Genomic DNA, 20,852 nt, shown 5'->3' on the forward strand with positions numbered 1-20,852 from the left:
TTCATGTGCCATCCAGGAATATCCGTTCCCACTACACATATAAAATGGCACGTTTTAATTCTACTCAAAGGAAAAACTCGTTTTTACCTAGGACCTTCTTTATTTATTTATTTATTTATTTATTTATTTATTTATTTATTGTTTGCGAGTTTATTTATTTATTTATATTTTTGTTTGTTTGTTTGTTTGTTTTCTAACTAAGCCTGAGTGCCCTGTGCTTTACCTTGTATCATGAACATCCGGAAATAGGATTGGTGATTTACATAATTTATGCGACGGATTAACTCGTTTCAAAATGGTGCGCAAGTTGAAGTTCCATGAACAGAAGCTGCTGAAAAAAGTCGACTTTATATCATGGAAGGTCGATAACAACCTCCACGAAGTACGGATTATGAGAAAATATCGTATCCAGAAACGGGAAGACTACACAAAGTAAGCAAAACCATTTATGATTGACATTTGACAAAGAGAAAGCCTGTCTCGTTACAACAACATACATGTGTATATGGACGTACGGTGTGGTATATGGGCGCTGCCATGTTGGAAAATCGCGAGCAACATGCCATGTTACATGAGCAACGTGCCATGTTACATTATTCTACATGAGCGCTACGATGAAGTTTAGGTATTAGGTCAGCACTGAACCTTTTTTGGACAGGCATTTCGATAAAAAAATATTCAATGATTTTGCCGTCGTTCTGTACATTGCTCCAGTCGCATAAATATTATAAGTTCAGCTCAGTTCAGGGATAAGGTACCCAAGATGGATAATAGAAATCCCTTTAGTTCAAGAATAATACTAAGGCAGAGCGTCGTACAGATTTTTGAAAACGTTGACTGATGTTGCATTCACCACATGTGATCCTGGACTGTTCCATTTGTCTATGATCCTGGGAGTGAAAAAATATTTCCTTGTGTTTAGTCTGACGGATGGCTTTGCAAGCTTTAAGTTATGACCTCATGTAGGATGCATGTAGACGTTGATGACATTTGAAATGAGACATTGCAGGAATCCAGACCATTTAGAATCTTGTATGTCTGCATCATATCACCGTGAGTCCTTCTTTGCTCTTGCGTTGTTAAACCAAAATGATGAAGTCTCTGGTTATATGGCAATTTTCTTAGCTTCGGAACAAGTCGGGTCGTTGTACATGTACCTTCTCCAATGTGGCAATGTCTTTTTGTAGCCATGGTGACCATGGTTGTAGTATTCTAGTCTAGGTCTCACTAATTGCAGGAACTTAATGGTGTCTTTCGATTTGTGTGTAATAGTTCTTTTGATAATTCCCAACATGTTGTTTGCTTTTTTCGCTGACTGTATGCAATGAGTAGAAGGTTTTAGATTTGAGTGGAGTATTACACCAAGATCTTTCTCTTCTTCAGTATGTTGTAGTGGTATGCTGTTCATCTGATAGACGTTTGATGGGTTATTTGTACCAATATGCATTGATTTACATTTCTTGATATAAAAACTCATTTGCCAATCTTGTGACCACTTGTACGATTTGTCCAAATCTGTTTGTAATGTGTTGGTGTCATTTCCATCATAAACTGGGTGGTACAGCTTGGTGTCATCAGCACATTTCTTCACTTTAGACAGCATTCCACAATCAATATCATTTATATATATCAGGAATAGCACGGGACCAATCACAGACCCTTGAGGTACTCTACTGGTGACCAGTTTCCACGTTGATGATGAACCATTTATTACTACCTGTTGCTGACGATTTGATAACCTGCATGCCTGGACCCAGTGAAGAACTGACCACGTTATCCCATGCTTTTCCATATTGTTTATTAGTCTCTCATAGAGTCATATATCACTTATTCTCCCTTACAACATGTACATTGCCACAGACACTTGTTTCCCCACATGTGTATCAGAATGTTTCTATCAGGATACAATAAAATGACAATAATAATATCGATAATATTGGTGTGTTTAGCCAACTGTGTATGAAAGAGGTAAAATTACACTTGTTTCTATGATTGTGAAAGTCCACTTACCGCGGGATAAAGTCTATATCTCGAGTTGTAGTCTGGATGCCTAATATCTCGTGGTGAGTGGACTTGCCACAGGCATATGTTTCCTGAGTTATGTCTCAGAATATTTCTATCAGAATACAATAAAATGTTGATAATATCGTTAATATTTACGTATTTAGCCAACTATATATGAAAGGGGTAAAATTACACTTGTTTCTGTGATCGCACAGGTTCAATCACCGCAAAAGAAGACACAATTTATGCGACTGATTAACTCATTTCAAAATGGTGCGCAATTTCTATGAAACTTGGTACAAGGACAACACATTATGACATACATATACATGTCAATTTATGTCTTGATACAATCCAATATGGCTGCCATGTGGCCATTTTGTTACCATTTTTTCATGTCCAGAGCCATTACTTCAATGTGTCTGAACTAGTTCCTTTCAAACTTGGGGTACAGGGAAATATATTGTACCATATTCTTCATATGCATGTTAACTTGTGTAATGATACAATCCAATATAACCACTGGGTGAACATGAACAATTTCCATCAAAACTTTACACAAAGACAATGTACTAATTATGTATAATGTCAACTTGTGTCACGATATGATTCAACATGACCGCTGGGTGACCTTTCTGTTTTAACCGATTTAAACTGGGTACAAGGATATATATTGTACCATAATCTTCACATGCATATCAACTTGTGTCATGATATGATCCAATATGGCCACTGGGCAAACATTTGACATTGTCCTTATACAAACTTTGAATGAGATCTGTACAGGCATGTCTGTATAATGGCTTTGAACATTTTGTTATGGTTTTTCCATGTTTGGGACCATTACACAGATATGCATGAACAATTTCCATTAAAACTTTATTTAAAGACAATGTACTATGATGTATATAATTATGTATGTCAACTTGTGTCATGATATGATCCAACAGGACTTCCAGGCAGCCATTCTGTTATGATTTTTTGTCATGTCTGGAGCCATTTGACAGACATGTCTGAGCAGATCAATTTCAGTCAATCTTGGTATCAGAGCAGTGTACTATTAGGTATATATACATGTCAATTTGTGATTACACCTATCACAGACCAGAAGTGTTACAATCCAAACAGGGATCAACAGCTCCCAAACAGCGGGGCCTATGTCATCTATGATGGCTTGTTTCAGATGACATTCACATGCACATTGTCTGCTGACCGTGTTGACAGGTGGTCATGAAGTTGTTATAACAGAACTATGGAAGTTGGTCTTTAAAGGCTGAACACACAAGGTACTGAAAGTACCAAAATGTTGGTACTAAATTTCAGTGCCTCTCATGTTTGGCCTAACTGCCTCATCCATATAGTTCTCTATGAGTATGATATAGAAACTTGATGAGCACCTGTAACTATGACAGCCTACTTTGATGGAATGTTTTAATTGACCATCAACTTATCGTCAGATTTTGTTGTAACTTTTTATGAATATTTCAAAATACAACTGTGGTGGTAGTCTATTAGTCTATCAGCTAGCCCTCGGATGTTCTTCCGATAAAATACGACACACCGCCGAACAACGCTATCGAGGATGGAACATCCGAGGTCTAGCGAATGTCATCAGGATATAAATAACTGCCAATCAGAGAACCGTATTAGCGACAAGCACAAACAGAGAACAATAGCTAAATTTTCATGCATATTCATCTTAAGGAGGGGCTTGTATAAATAACCACCAATGCGTTAACTGAAATGTGTGAATGACAACGTCTACACACTCATCAAACTCACAATTACCATAAACCGATAAGCCATAGTAATGACGTAAATGTGTTTGTCAACACTTGCATGCAGAGATTCCCTGAGGTCATAGGTTATTGAATATATTAAAGTATATATATATGCATAGATGGCCCAACCCACCACTCAATGTAATCTCAATGGAATGTCCGGTCTGAAAATGACATTCGCAAGACTGTTCGGGCAGGCCCTCACATGCGAACTTCGTTCGCTTATAGTTTATAGCATCGAAAGAAAGCCCGAACGTCTAGCAGCAAGACTAGTAGTCTATCTGCTAGACCTCGGATGTTTTCCGATAGAATACGACACATGACCGAACATCGCTATCGAGGATGGAACATCCAAGGTCTAGCAAATGTCATCTCTGCAGTTCAGGATATAAATAAATGCCAATCAGAGAACTGTATTAGTGACAAGCACAAACAGAGGACAATTGCTAATTTTTCATGCATATTCATCTTAAGGAGGGGCTTGTATAAATAACCACCAATGCGTTAACTGAAATGTGTGAATGACAACGTCTACACACTCATCAAACTCACAATTACCATAAACCGATAAGACATAGTAATGACGTAACATGTGTTTGTCAACACCTGCATGCAGAGATTGAATATATTAAAGTATATATATGCATACATGGCCCAACCCACCTGTTTAACATAATCTCAATGGAATGAAAATGACATTTGCCAGACTGTTCGGGCAAGCCCTCACTGTGAACTTTGCTCGCTTATAGTATCGAAAGAAAGCTCGAAAGTCTAGCAGCAAGACTACTGTGGTGGTTGAGTAGGTTCTGTAATAATGTGAGAAAATGCTTTAATATGTTAATAAAACTTGATGGTCAACTGCGATTGTAACTATGGTAATATGTTACAGTGTACCATACACATAGTGGGTGGCCTACAGTTGCTTTGGTGATCCATTGCGAAATACATGTACCCACAGTGTTGTTATGAATTAATTCACTGTAATTTACTACACAATCATAGATAGTGTGATTTGGGTATGGATGTTTCATCAAAATTTCTGTGTTTTGAGTGATGTGTCAGTTTTGTGGTCCTACACAATAATATCAGTGTCAAAAAATGGACACCACTTTTTTTTTTTTATATTTGTTCATGTTGGGCATTGCCGTGTCTTGTCCAATCTGAAAGGTGTTTTGTGATGACAGACGACTTGAATATCATGACATTTAATGTTTCATATCATAATAAGGAACTTGCAGACCTGCCATGTTGAATGTTGCATCATGGGAAATGTGATAATACATACTCATCAATTAGTATTATAAACAATGTTGATATAATCAATTCATAGTTACCCTGACCATTGTGTGTGTGTGTGTGTGGGGGGGGGGGGGGGTGTTATTTTATCAGTAGCTCAAAATTACGTGTTATGATAACTAAAGATAATCCCATCGTCCTTTGCATCTGAGCATGCTCAGTCTGGATTGCAAGTTCCCTATTGATATTTCAAGAACAATTGATCTTGGCATAGGAATATGATAATAAGTATTATCTATTTTACACTTTACAGATACAATAAACTTAGTCGGCATATAAGACAACTTGTTGAGAAGATAAAACAATTAGAAGTAAAAGACCCCTTCAGGACAGAAAGTACATCCAGACTACTAGAGAAATTGTAAGTACCATTTCATTGTGTATGGACAGTTTCAGCACAACTGAACTGAGGTCCAGTAACTTGCATTAGGCATGGTTTAATGACATGTATGTAGGATATGCAGATGTGTGTGTGTGTGTGTGTGTGTGTGTGTGTGTGTGTGTGTGTGTGTGTGTGTGTGTGTGTGTGTGTGTGTGTGTGTGTGTGTGTGTGTGTGTGTTGTCTAAAGTGTGACGACGCGAATTTAAAAAGAAAAATTTTCATTGTTCATGATTAGTTCTGCAGTTGTCTTTACTGAAGTAGCAATTAATGTAGCTAGAGTTATTTTAGTGTTTTCCCTTGGATCTGCAGACTCCATTGGCTGCAAAAACACAGGAAAAAAGATCAAAGCCGGGGTATTTCAGTGATGCGCACTGACTAGAAACAATTCCTTCTTTTTTCTTGGCCTTTAAAACTCCTACGGTAAGAGCTATGCTGCAACGTTCTATAAAGCTTCACATTATATGTTGGCCATAAGATCGCATCTGCAGGCAATCATGCTGGAGAATTCGCCAACATAAGTTCATACGATCTCTTCACTATTTCAAAATTGAGAATCTTGTATTTACTTCGTTCGATACTCCTGTGTGTTTCTGTTTACTGAAAGCATGCATGAGAAGATCGCCAGTCAAACCAAGTCACCTTCGACATCCCCGGTCAAATCACCAGCTTTCTAGTGAAAATTTAGGCTGGAGAATTCGCCACGATAAATCTGTACGATCTCTTCTTCTATCAAAATTGAAAATCTTCTCTTTGTTTTTAGCACAACTGAACTGATAATGTTCAGTAGTGCTCTAGGCATGGCAAAGTGTCTGTCTGTGTGTCTGTCTGTGTGTGTGTGTGTGTGCGTGCGTGCGTGCGTGCGTGCGTGCATGCGTGCATGCTATGTGCGTGCGTGCATGCATTAAAGTAAAAAACTGCCAGACCTTTTGCTATGATATTTGGTAGGTGTATTACTTTGGGTGTCTAGTTGGGAAATTGTTCAAATCAAAATGATCTTACCACCGGTGAGTTATTTGGGTCCAAAAGACCACGCCCATAGCAACAGCCATATGATCACATATAAATCAAATCAGGTAACATCAGGGATTCATAGATAAGTGAACAAACATTCAAAAAATGTATGCAAATATATCTAGCAAAATGACCACACCTATAGCAACAGCCAAATGATCGTGTATATTGCAAAGATAACAATGGGGTTGGATAGGCAACTGGATAATCATTCAGCAAATGAACAACTATACCTAGCATGGATCAGCATGTGGGTAATCATTTTTTCAAAACTGTAGAGTTGTGCTACAATGACATTGGTGCTATATTTTATATATAAATCTTTTGAAACTGAGGGCGAGTTTGCTGCCAGAACGTGCGTACACGTGCATTTATTCGTATTAACATATTATCAGGACAATGCAAATGAAGTAAGTAAATGTGTTATTACTGTGTTGCAATGTTGGGCTCTGTACTCAGTGTCAAATTTTCCTCAATTTTCCGACATTGATTGGCTTCGTTCTAGACCGTTCAAAGTACTTGGGTTGCTTGTATTAAAAGGGACGTACAGTATATCAAATATATATTAATATGTTTCTCTCCAGATCTGATTTTTAGATTTTGAGAAACCAAGTGAACTTGAGAGCCATGGAAATTCACTTCATTGTGGCATGCATCACGAAATTCTTGAACTGAGTGTTACATAATGGGTATTGGCATAAACAAGTTATATAGAATCAAAGAACAGACCAGTGTCATGCTTACCATGAAGTGTGTAAACTTTCTGATGCGTACTAGTGACGTTACAAGGGTTAAAATTTTTGTTTATTATTTGCTGTGCCGTGGAAATGAGTGTACATAATCCCGGGTGTAGGGGATCGCGAGGCAGAGTGAAGTCGAGTAAAGCTTTCCTGTACTGAGAATAGGTAGCAGGCATTTGAACTTCTTTTTCGACAACTAACTTGATGAAGAGTAAAGTGTGATGAAACCATGCAGTATTCGTAAGTGTCCCTTGATGTGACATACAAGTGTTCCTTGATATATATAAAATTAAAATACACATATGAATAGTATGTCGGTGTCCTTCTAGCCTGAGATTTATTTGAAAGTTGTTACATGTCCTTCTAAGTTTTTGCAAAGATATGTCTTGTACAAAATAAAAATGGGATTGGGTACCAAACAACCCGTCACCTTAGCTTAACCTACAATGTAGTTCTGCTCTATGCGTACAATATGTCACCTTAGCTTAACCTAGTCCCGCTCTATGCGTACAATACGTCACCTTAGCTAACCTAGTCCCGCTCTATGCGTACAATACGTCACCTTAGCTTAACCTAGTCCTGCTCTATGCGTACAATACGTCACCTTAGCTTAACCTAGTCCCGCTCTATGTGTGCAATACGTCACCTTAGCTTAACCTAGTCCCGCTCTATGCGTACAATACGTCACCTTAGCTTAACCTAGTCCCGCTCTATGCGTACAATACGTCACCTTAGCTTAACCTAGTCCCGCTCTATGCGTACAATACGTCACCTTAGCTTAACCTAGTCCCGCTCTATGCGTACAATATGTCACCTTAGCTTAACCTAGTCCTGCTCTATGCGTACAATACGTCACCTTAGCTTAACCTAGTCCCGCTCTATGCGTACAACCCGTCACCTTAGCTTAACCTAGTCCTGCTCTATGCGTACAATACGTCACCTTAGCTTAACCTAGTCCTGCTCTATGCGTACAATACGTCACCTTAGCTTAACCGAGTCCCGCTCTATATGCATACAATATACAGTTGGCATTCTGTCATTGACACTATTTTTTAGATAAAAGGTTTTGAGATATTCTTTGAAATAATATCTGCTTAGCCAATTTGTATGCTGTACATTTGAAGTGAAGGTTAAAATGGAGGAAAGACTGGCAATGATGATGTAATAATATCTGCTTAGCCAATTTGTATGCTGTACATTTGAAGTGAAGGTTAAAATGGAGGAAAGACTGGCAATGATGATGTAATAATATCTGCTTAGCCAATTTGTATGCTGTACATTTGAAGTGAAGGTTAAAATGGAGGAAAGACTGGCAATGATGATGTAATAATATCTGCTTAGCCAATTTGTATGCTGTACATTTGAAGTGAAGGTTAAAATGGAGGAAAGACTGGCAATGATGATGTAATAATATCTGCTTAGCCAATTTGTATGCTGTACATTTGAAGTGAAGGTTAAAATGGAGGAAAGACTGGCAATGATGATGTAATAATATCTGCTTAGCCAATTTGTATGCTGTACATTTGAAGTGAAGGTTAAAATGGAGGAAAGACTGGCAATGATGATGTAATAATATCTGCTTAGCCAATTTGCATGCTGTACATTTGAAGTGAAGGTTAAAATGGAGGAAAGACTGGCAATGATGATGTAATAATATCTGCTTAGCCAATTTGCATGCTGTACATTTGAAGTGAAGGTTAAAATGGAGGAAAGACTGGCAATGATGATGTAATAATATCTGCTTAGCCAATTTGCATGCTGTACATTTGAAGTGAAGGTTAAAATGGAGGAAAGACTGGCAATGATGATGTAATAATATCTGCTTAGCCAATTTGCATGCTGTACATTTGAAGTGAAGGTTAAAATGGAGGAAAGACTGGCAATGATGATGTAATAATATCTGCTTAGCCAATTTGCATGCTGTACATTTGAAGTGAAGGTTAAAATGGAGGAAAGACTCGCAATGATGATGTGGCAGTGTTTTATTGTATGTTTATGTAGGAGGTATTCATAGCGAAGAACTCCAGATGTCAGCTATGAATGACACACCGTTTGTTTATTTCACAGTTTGTTTCTTTGTTCATTTCTTTGATATGTAAGGGTGACAGGACTGACCATGGCAACTCCTTTTATGTTTGGAGCAATCTAACATATAGACAGTCACAGTAGTTGGTTTCAATACTATGGTATGGTAGTCACTGTAGGTTTGAAATTGAAGACTAGCAGACCATAGTCACTGTCTAGGGGACCATATCACCTCATATTATAGATGTCATGGTAGTCACTGTAGATTTCTGTACTTGGGGACCATATCACCTCATATTATAGATGTCATGGTAGTCACTGTAGATTTCAGTACTTGGGGACCATATCACATCATATTATAGATGTCATGGTAGTCACTGTAGATTTCAGTACTTGGGGACCATATCACATCATATTATAGATGTCATGGTAGTCACTGTAGATTTCAGTACTTGGGGACCATATCACATCATATTATAGATGTTGTGGTAGTTACTGTAGATTTCAGTACTTGGGGACCATATCACATCATATTATAGATGTCATGGTAGTCACTGTAGATTTCTGTACGTGGGGACCATATCACCTCATATTATAGATGTCGTGGTAGTCACTAGATTTCAGTACTTGGGGACCATATCACATCATATTATAGATGTTGTGGTAGTTACTGTAGATTTCAGTACTTGGGGACCATATCACCTCATGTAATAGATGTCATGGTAGTCACTGTAGATTTCAGTACTTGGGGACCATATCACATCATATTATAGATGTCATGGTAGTTACTGTAGATTTCAGTACTTGGGGACCATATCACCTCATATTATAGATGTCATGGTAGTCACTGTAGATTTCAGTACTTGGGGACCATATCACCTCATATTATAGATGTCATGGTAGTCACTGTAGATTTCAGTACTTGGGGACCATATCACATCATATTATAGATGTCATGGTAGTCACTGTAGATTTCAGTACTTGGGGACCATATCACATCATATTATAGATGTCATGGTAGTCACTGTAGATTTCTGTACTTGGGGACCATATCATCTCATATTATAGATGTCATGGTAGTCACTGTAGATTTCAGTACTTGGGGACCATATCACCTCATATTATAGATGTCATGGTAGTCACTGTAGATTTCAGTACTTGGGGACCATATCACCTCATATTATAGATGTCATGGTAGTTACTGTAGATTTCAGTACTTGGGGACCATATCACCTCATATTATAGATGTCATGGTAGTCACTGTTGATTTCTATACTTGGGGACCATATCACCTCATATTATAGATGTCATGGTAGTCACTGTAGATTTCAGTACTTGGGGACCATATCACCTCATATTATAGATGTCATGGTAGTCACTGTTGATTTCTGTACTTGGGGACCATATCACATCATATTATAGATGTCATGGTAGTCACTGTAGATTTCAGTACTTGGGGACCATATCACCTCATATTATAGATGTCATGGTAGTCACTGTAGATTTCAGTACTTGGGGACCATATCACCTCATATTATAGATGTCATGGTAGTCACTGTAGATTTCAGTACTTGGGGACCATATCACCTCATATTATAGATGTCATGGTAGTCACTGTAGATTTCAGTACTTGGGGACCATATCACATCATATTATAGATGTCATGGTAGTCACTGTAGATTTCAGTACTTGGGGACCATATCACATCATATTATAGATGTCATGGTAGTCACTGTAGATTTCTGTACTTGGGGACCATATCATCTCATATTATAGATGTCATGGTAGTCACTGTAGATTTCAGTACTTGGGGACCATATCACCTCATATTATAGATGTCATGGTAGTCACTGTAGATTTCAGTACTTGGGGACCATATCACCTCATATTATAGATGTCATGGTAGTCACTGTAGATTTCAGTACTTGGGGACCATATCACCTCATATAATAGATGTCATGGTAGTTACAGTAGATTTCAGTACTTGGGGACCATATCACCTCATATTATAGATGTCATGGTAGTCACTGTAGATTTCAGTACTTGGGGACCATATCACCTCATATTATAGATGTCATGGTAGTCACTGTAGATTTCTGTACTTGGGGACCATATCACCTCATATTATAGATGTCATGGTAGTTACTGTAGATTTCAGTACTTGGGGACCATATCACCTCATATTATAGATGTCATGGTAGTCACTGTAGATTTCTGTACTTGGGGACCATATCACCTCATATTATAGATGTCATGGTAGTTACTGTAGATTTCAGTACTTGGGGACCATATCACCTCATATTATAGATGTCATGGTAGTTACTGTTGATTTCTGTACTTGGGGACCATATCACCTCATATTATAGATGTCATGGTAGTCACTGTAGATTTCAGTACTTGGGGACCATATCACCTCATATTATAGATGTCATGGTAGTCACTGTAGATTTCAGTACTTGGGGACCATATCACATCACATTATAGATGTCATGGTAGTCACTGTAGATTTCAGTACTTGGGGACCATATCACATCATATTATAGATGTCATGGTAGTCACTGTAGATTTCTGTACTTGGGGACCATATCATCTCATATTATAGATGTCATGGTAGTCACTGTAGATTTCAGTACTTGGGGACCATATCACCTCATATTATAGATGTCATGGTAGTCACTGTAGATTTCAGTACTTGGGGACCATATCACCTCATATTATAGATGTCATGGTAGTCACTGTAGATTTCAGTACTTGGGGACCATATCACCTCATATAATAGATGTCATGGTAGTTACAGTAGATTTCAGTACTTGGGGACCATATCACCTCATATTATAGATGTCATGGTAGTCACTGTAGATTTCAGTACTTGGGGACCATATCACCTCATATTATAGATGTCATGGTAGTCACTGTAGATTTCTGTACTTGGGGACCATATCACCTCATATTATAGATGTCATGGTAGTCACTGTAGATTTCAGTACTTGGGGACCATATCACCTCATATTATAGATGTCATGGTAGTCACTGTAGATTTCAGTACTTGGGGACCATATCACCTCATATTATAGATGTCATGGTAGTTACTGTAGATTTCAGTACTTGGGGACCATATCACCTCATATTATAGATGTCATGGTAGTCACTGTTGATTTCTATACTTGGGGACCATATCACCTCATATTATAGATGTCATGGTAGTCACTGTAGATTTCAGTACTTGGGGACCATATCACCTCATATTATAGATGTCATGGTAGTCACTGTTGATTTCTGTACTTGGGGACCATATCACATCATATTATAGATGTCATGGTAGTCACTGTAGATTTCAGTACTTGGGGACCATATCACCTCATATTATAGATGTCATGGTAGTCACTGTAGATTTCAGTACTTGGGGACCATATCACCTCATATTATAGATGTCATGGTAGTCACTGTAGATTTCAGTACTTAGGGACCATATCACCTCATATTATAGATGTCATGGTAGTCACTATAGATTTCAGTACTTGGGGACCATATCACCTCATATTATAGATGTCATGGTAGTCACTGTAGATTTCAGTACTTCGGGACCATATCACCTCATATTATAGATGTCATGGTAGTCACTGTAGATTTCAGTACTTAGGGACCATATCACATCATATTATAGATGTCATGGTAGTCACTGTAGATTTCAGTACTTGGGGACCATATCACATCATATTATAGATGTCATGGTAGTTACTGTAGATTTCAGTACTTGGGGACCATATCACATCATATTATAGATGTCATGGTAGTTACTGTAGATCAGTACTTGGGGACCATATCACCTCATATTATAGATGTCATGGTAGTTACTGTTGATTTCTGTACTTGGGGACCATATGTAGGGACCATATCACCTCATACTCACACATTCATAAATTTCTTTGAACTTCTAATTGAAGGAAGAAAAGCAAGTGGACTTTAATGGACATTTGTGTAAAACTTGCCTTGTGTTTGTGAGTAAATAGTGGCGTTTAGCAGGTGTAGGCTGTCTGGGTGAGTCATACAGATACACGTGTAAGACTCAACACTTCACACACTGCAATGTGTGTGTATGCATGGCTGGCATGGTACAGTGTCTTTGTTGTCCCAATTCTACTTTCTATTGTTGGCAGGTATCAAACTTTCCTATTCTTGCTATACTTGACATAATAGAAGGGAAAACATATACTGGTCACATGAGCCTAAGCTATTTTGTTTTGTTGTTAGTTTCACCAATTGTTTGGCTTTAACCTCTAACAGTGCCATTCATTACATTAAAAATAAACACACTACATACATGTAGTGTACCTTACTTTTCCTGCAAGATTTCACTAAGTTCAAAACTAGTTTTTGCTGTTGAATTTCTTATCAGTTGACTGACACTAATAACTGTTCAATATTTGATTTATCAGTTCATTGACACCAATACCATTATGGCTGTATATACCATGCATTGCTTTACATCATGCATTGCTTTACACCATGCATTGCTTTACATCATGCATTGCTTTACACCATGCATTGCTTTACATCATGCATTGCTTTACACCATGCATTGCTTTACACCATGCATTGCTTTACACCATGCATTGCTTTACATCATGCATTGCTTTACACCATGCATTGCTTTACACCATGCATTGCTTTACACCATGCATTGCTTTACATCATGCATTGCTTTACACCATGCATTGCTTTACACCATGCATTGCTTTACATCATGCATTGCTTTACACCATGCATTGCTTTACACCATGCATTGCTTTACACCATGCATTGCTTTACACCATGCATTGCTTTACACCATGCATTGCTTTACACCATGCATTGCTTTACACCATGCATTGCTTTACACCATGCATTGCTTTACACCATGCATTGCTTTACACCATGCATTGCTTTACACCATGCATTGCTTTACACCATGCATTGCTTTACACCATGCATTGCTTTACACCATGCATTGCTTTACACCATGCATTGCTTTACACCATGCATTGCTTTACACCATGCATTGCTTTACACCATGCATTGCTTTACACCATGCATTGCTTTACACCATGCATTGCTTTACATCATGCATTGCTTTACACCATGCATTGCTTTACACCATGCATTGCTTTACACCATGCATTGCTTTACATCATGCATTGCTTTACATCATGCATTGCTTTACACCATGCATTGCTTTACACCATGCATTGCTTTACACCATGCATTGCTTTACATCATGCATTGCTTTACACCATGCATTGCTTTACACCATGCATTGCTTTACATCATGCATTGCTTTACACCATGCATTGCTTTACACCATGCATTGCTTTACATCATTTCTGTAGATCATGCATTATTGGATACCATGGTGTGCATTGCAGTATACCATGCATTGCAGTATACCATGGTGTGCATTGCAGTACATTGTATACAATGGTGTACATTGTAGTATACAATGGTGTACATTGTAGTATACCATGGTGTGCGTTGCAGTATACCATGCATTGCAGTATACCATGGTGTGCAGTATACCATGGTGTGCATTGCAGTACATTGTATACAATGGTGTACATTGTAGTATACCATGGTGTACATTGCAGTATACCATGGATTGCAGTATACCATGGTGTGCATTGCAGTACATTGTATACAATGGTGTACATTGTAGTATACCATGGTGTGCATTGCAGTATACCATGCATTGCAGTATACCATGGATTGCAGTATACCATGGTGTGCATTGCAGTACATTGTATACAATGGTGTACATTGTAGTATACCATGGATTGCAGTATACCATGGTGTGCATTGCAGTATACCATGGTGTGCATTGCAGTACATTGTATACAATGGTGTACATTATTGTATACCATGGTGTGCATCGCATTATACCATGATGTACATTGCAGTATACAATGGTGTACATTGCAGTATATCATGGTGTGCATTACATTATATTGTACCAGTATATTGATGGTGCAAATCGAGAGATCTGATTGGTCTAGACATCGAACTAGCACGTCTAAAAAGAGCGATAATGCACGGTTGGCACTTGTCCAAATTTTGTTCGTCTACGAGCGTTCAGTTGTAGCCCGCCGTGATACTGATAGCGAACTCTTCGAATTGTCAGAGGAGGATTTTCTCTCAATGAGACAAGTATGGAATTACATTCCAGTATACCGTGCATTGCAGTATACCATGGTATGCATTGCAGTATACCATACATTGGTGTATACCTTGGTGTACCTTGCAGTATACCATACATTGGTGTATACCTTGGTGTACCTTGCAGTATACCATACATTGGTGTATACCTTGGTGTACCTTGCAGTATACCATACATTGGTGTATACCTTGGTGTACCTTGCAGTATACCATACATTGGTGTATACCTTGGTGTACCTTGCAGTATACCATACATTGGTGTATACCTTGGTGTACCTTGCAGTATACCATACATTGGTGTATACCTTGGTGTACCTTGCAGTATACCATACATTGGTGTATACCTTGGTGTACCTTGCAGTATACCATACATTGGTGTATACCTTGGTGTACCTTGCAGTATACCATACATTGGTGTATACCTTGGTGTACCTTGCAGTATACCATACATTGGTGTATACCTTGGTGTACCTTGCAGTATACCATACATTGGTGTATACCTTGGTGTACCTTGCAGTATACCATACATTGGTGTATACCTTGGTGTACCTTGCAGTATACCATACATTGGTGTATACCTTGGTGTACCTTGCAGTATACCATACATTGGTGTATACCTTGGTGTACCTTGCAGTATACCATACATTGGTGTATACCTTGGTGTACCTTGCAGTATACCATACATTGGTGTATACCTTGGTGTACCTTGCAGTATACCATACATTGGTGTATACCTTGGTGTACCTTGCAGTATACCATACATTGGTGTATACCTTGGTGTACCTTGCAGTATACCATACATTGGTGTATACCTTGGTGTACCTTGCAGTATACCATACATTGGTGTATACCTTGGTGTGCATTGCAGTATACCATACATTGGTGTATACCTTGGTGTACCTTGCAGTATACCATACATTGGTGTATACCTTGGTGTACCTTGCAGTATACCATACATTGGTGTATACCTTGGTGTGCATTGCAGTATACCATACATTGGTGTATACCTTGGTGTACCTTGCAGTATACCATACATTGGTGTATACCTTGGTGTGCATTGCAGTATACCATACATTGGTGTATACCTTGGTGTACCTTGCAGTATACCATACATTGGTGTATACCTTGGTGTACCTTGCAGTATACCATACATTGGTGTATACCTTGGTGTGCATTGCAGTATACCATACATTGGTGTATACCTTGGTGTTCCTTGCAGTATACCATACATTGGTGTATACCTTGGTGTACCTTGCAGTATACCATACATTGGTGTATACCTTGGTGTACCTTGCAGTATACCATACATTGGTGTATACCTTGGTGTACCTTGCAGTATACCATACATTGGTGTATACCTTGGTGTGCATTGCAGTATACCATACATTGGTGTATACCTTGGTGTACCTTGCAGTATACCATACATTGGTGTATACCTTGGTGTACCTTGCAGTATACCATACATTGGTGTATACCTTGGTGTACCTTGCAGTATACCATACATTGGTGTATACCTTGGTGTGCATTGCAGTATACCATACATTGGTGTATACCTTGGTGTACCTTGCAGTATACCATACATTGGTGTATACCTTGGTGTACCTTGCAGTATACCATACATTGGTGTATACCTTGGTGTACCTTGCAGTATACCATACATTGGTGTATACCTTGGTGTACCTTGCAGTATACCATACATTGGTGTATACCTTGGTGTACCTTGCAGTATACCATACATTGGTGTATACCTTGGTGTGCATTGCAGTATACCATACATTGGTGTATACCTTGGTGTACCTTGCAGTATACCATACATTGGTGTATACCTTGGTGTACCTTGCAGTATACCATACATTGGTGTATACCTTGGTGTACCTTGCAGTATACCATACATTGGTGTATACCTTGGTGTACCTTGCAGTATACCATACATTGGTGTATACCTTGGTGTACCTTGCAGTACCTTGCAGTATACCATACATTGGTGTATACCTTGGTGTACCTTGCAGTATACCATACATTGGTGTATACCTTGGTGTACCTTGCAGTATACCATACATTGGTGTATACCTTGGTGTACCTTGCAGTATACCATACATTGGTGTATACCTTGGTGTACCTTGCAGTATACCATACATTGGTGTATACCTTGGTGTACCTTGCAGTATACCATACATTGGTGTATACCTTGGTGTACCTTGCAGTATACCATACATTGGTGTATACCTTGGTGTGCATTGCAGTATACCATACATTGGTGTATACCTTGGTGTTCCTTGCAGTATACCATACATTGGTGTATACCTTGGTGTACCTTGCAGTATACCATACATTGGTGTATACCTTGGTGTACCTTGCAGTATACCATACATTGGTGTATACCTTGGTGTACCTTGCAGTATACCATACATTGGTGTATACCTTGGTGTGCATTGCAGTATACCATACATTGGTGTATACCTTGGTGTACCTTGCAGTATACCATACATTGGTGTATACCTTGGTGTACCTTGCAGTATACCATACATTGGTGTATACCTTGGTGTACCTTGCAGTATACCATACATTGGTGTATACCTTGGTGTGCATTGCAGTATACCATACATTGGTGTATACCTTGGTGTACCTTGCAGTATACCATACATTGGTGTATACCTTGGTGTACCTTGCAGTATACCATACATTGGTGTATACCTTGGTGTGCATTGCAGTATACCATACATTGGTGTATACCTTGGTGTGCATTGCAGTATACCATACATTGGTGTATACCTTGGTGTACCTTGCAGTATACCATACATTGGTGTATACCTTGGTGTGCATTGCAGTATACCATACATTGGTGTATACCTTGGTGTGCATTGCAGTATACCATACATTGGTGTATACCTTGGTGTACCTTGCAGTTTACAGATATTTGGAAAAATAAATCAATAGGAAAGTCTGTGGGGTAAGCTAGGAACACTGCTGGTTATTTTAGGCCACGTGATTTTCCTCAAACTGCAGAGTTTTTTTAAAATGAGAAAAATAACTGCCCACCTCATCTGTTGTCCAAGTGAGCTACCATTTTGAATTGTTCCCAGAATGCATTATAAAAATCTCAACAGGGCCTACAAACTTTCTCTGCATCACGCAAAAAATCTCAACAAGCGTGATTCAGTGTTCACGGAAAGAAAGCCAATCATCACACACTCTATAAGTTTCTTAGCGCCACTCTCATTGTACCCACCCATTTTACCAGTCCCTCAAACATAATTTCACATGAACCTCACATATTATTTTACCAGTCCCTCAAATATAATTTCACATGAACCTCACATATTATTTTACCAGTCCCTCAAACATAATTTCACATGAACCTCACATAATATTTTACCAGTCCCTCAAACATAATTTCACATGAACCTCACATAATATTTTACCAGTCCCTCAGACATAATTTCTCATGAACCTCACACATTATTTTACCAGATACAGGTCGATGGATTGTTATGTGCATGTCTTTGATTGCCAAGTATGGTTAGGTGGAGTGGATATTTTATGATACAGTTGCGAAAAAAGTTTGAAGTGATCAGGTTTGTGTGAGTGAGTAAGTTACTATGAAAAGCTTTCCCAAGATATGCGAGTGTCTGGTAAAATGATATATAAGGAGGTTCATGTGAAGGGTCTGGTAAAATAATGTGTGAGGTTAAGGTGAAATTATGTGTGAGGTCTGGTAAAATAATATGTGAGGTCTGGTAAAATCATGTGTGAGGTCTGGTAAAATAATGTGTGAGGTCTGGTAAAATCATGTGTGAGGTCTGGTAAAATGATATGTGAGGTCTGGTAAAATCATGTGTGAGGTCTGGAAATTAATGTGTGAGGTTCATGTGAAATTAATGTGTGAGGTTCTGCCTAAATAATGTGAAAGGTTCAGGTGGACGGGCTTGTAAAATTTTGTGTGAAGTTCATGTGAAATTTTGTGTAACATTCTGGTGAGGGTCATGTGAAATTTTGTGTAACATTCTGGTGAGGTTCATGTGAAATTTTGTGTAACATTCTGGTGAGGTTCATGTGAAATTTTGTGTAACATTCTGGTGAGGTTCATGTGAAATTTTGTGTAACATTCTGGTGAGGTTCATGTGAAATTTTGTGTAACATTCTGGTGAGGTTCATGTGAATTTATATGTGAGGACTGGTAATGTAATCCACAAGAGTCTCGGTGGAATTGCCTGAAATTGTGATATTAGTAAAAATGTGAAATTGTATTCTTTTGAACAAATAATGTGTAGGCGTGACACAAGGTAAAGTGATTGGTAATTGGACTCGCTAATGTTGCTATAGATATTGATGTAGAGACTTGAAGTGACATACAGAATTAATAAAAATAATAATAATCTTTATTTATACTGGATAGTTCTTTAAGCATATAAACACTTGTCTCCGGGAGTGCCCGGGGAAAACCTGCGTTCGGTAGAGTCAAACTGAACGACACTCTTTTTACTTACAGGGTGGTAAATTAATGTAACTGACAAGTACCCTGGAATTTAGCCCAGCTTGCATTACAAACCAGTTGTCAATTCCAGTAGCTGGTACTTTTGAAAAGTACACCAACGTAACCTATGGATACGGTAGAACTTGTAGCCAGGTGTATGATATATTGAAGTTTCACCATCAAATAGATTGAAGAGTACTAGAATGAGGACTGGTTGAAAGAGAATAATGACTTTTTTACCAAAGACATTCTAACATGTTGTCAACCCATGGTTTCTTTCTTAGTTCATTCTAACATGTTGTCAACCCATGGTTTCTTTCTTAGTTCATTCAAAGAAACAAGTGACCATAGTGAAAACAAAATAAGAAGTTAATGCTGAGAATGTGGACAGCAAGTTGTTCTCTTCAAGTTGTTTTATTTATTTTAATTATGGACGGAAGGTCATCTTTTTAGCAATCAATCAATCAAACAAGTCTAGTATTCTAGAAATCGTTTTGGAGACGTGTTTTTGACGAAATGTATCGTTTTCTGTGAATATACATGTATCAACCGCAACAGCTGGGTTGACTGAGGCACAGTCGTGGTTCAAATCTTGCCCAAGGACTTTAGCCACTCAGAAACAAACAGCAGGCAGCGACGGGGCTCGAACCTGCAACCTGTAGATTCCAAGCCAGTCACGCTAGCCATTCACCCATCATGACTCCAACAATGCAGTCTATATGCTGTGTCTAGAACATTACAGTCTATATGTTGTGTCTAGAACATTGCAGTCTATATGCTGTGTCTAGAACAATGCAGTCTATATGCTGTGTCTAGAACAATGCAGTCTATATGCTGTGTCTAGAACAATGCAGTCTATATGCTGTGTCTAGAACAATGCAGTCTATATGCTGTGTCTAGAACATTACAGTCTATATGCTGTGTCTAGAACAATGCAGTCTATATGCTGTGTC

General features: G+C 38.4%; 1 protein-coding gene across 1 annotated transcript in view; it reads left to right on the top strand.

The window, feature by feature from the left end:
• The first annotated feature begins 290 nt into the window (after positions 1-290).
• The window catches only part of LOC144441392 (U3 small nucleolar ribonucleoprotein IMP3-like), a 57,635-nt gene continuing 37,073 nt past the window's right edge, over positions 291-20,852 (top strand). The window contains exons 1-2 of the mRNA XM_078130958.1: positions 291-432; positions 5,335-5,442. Of these exons, the coding sequence (XP_077987084.1) occupies positions 296-432; positions 5,335-5,442 (245 nt within the window). The 5' untranslated portion in view covers positions 291-295. The remainder of the gene's footprint in view (positions 433-5,334; positions 5,443-20,852) is intronic.

This window comes from Glandiceps talaboti, chromosome 10 (genome assembly GCF_964340395.1).
Source record: "Glandiceps talaboti chromosome 10, keGlaTala1.1, whole genome shotgun sequence".
NCBI classification, from domain to species: domain Eukaryota; kingdom Metazoa; phylum Hemichordata; class Enteropneusta; family Spengelidae; genus Glandiceps; species Glandiceps talaboti.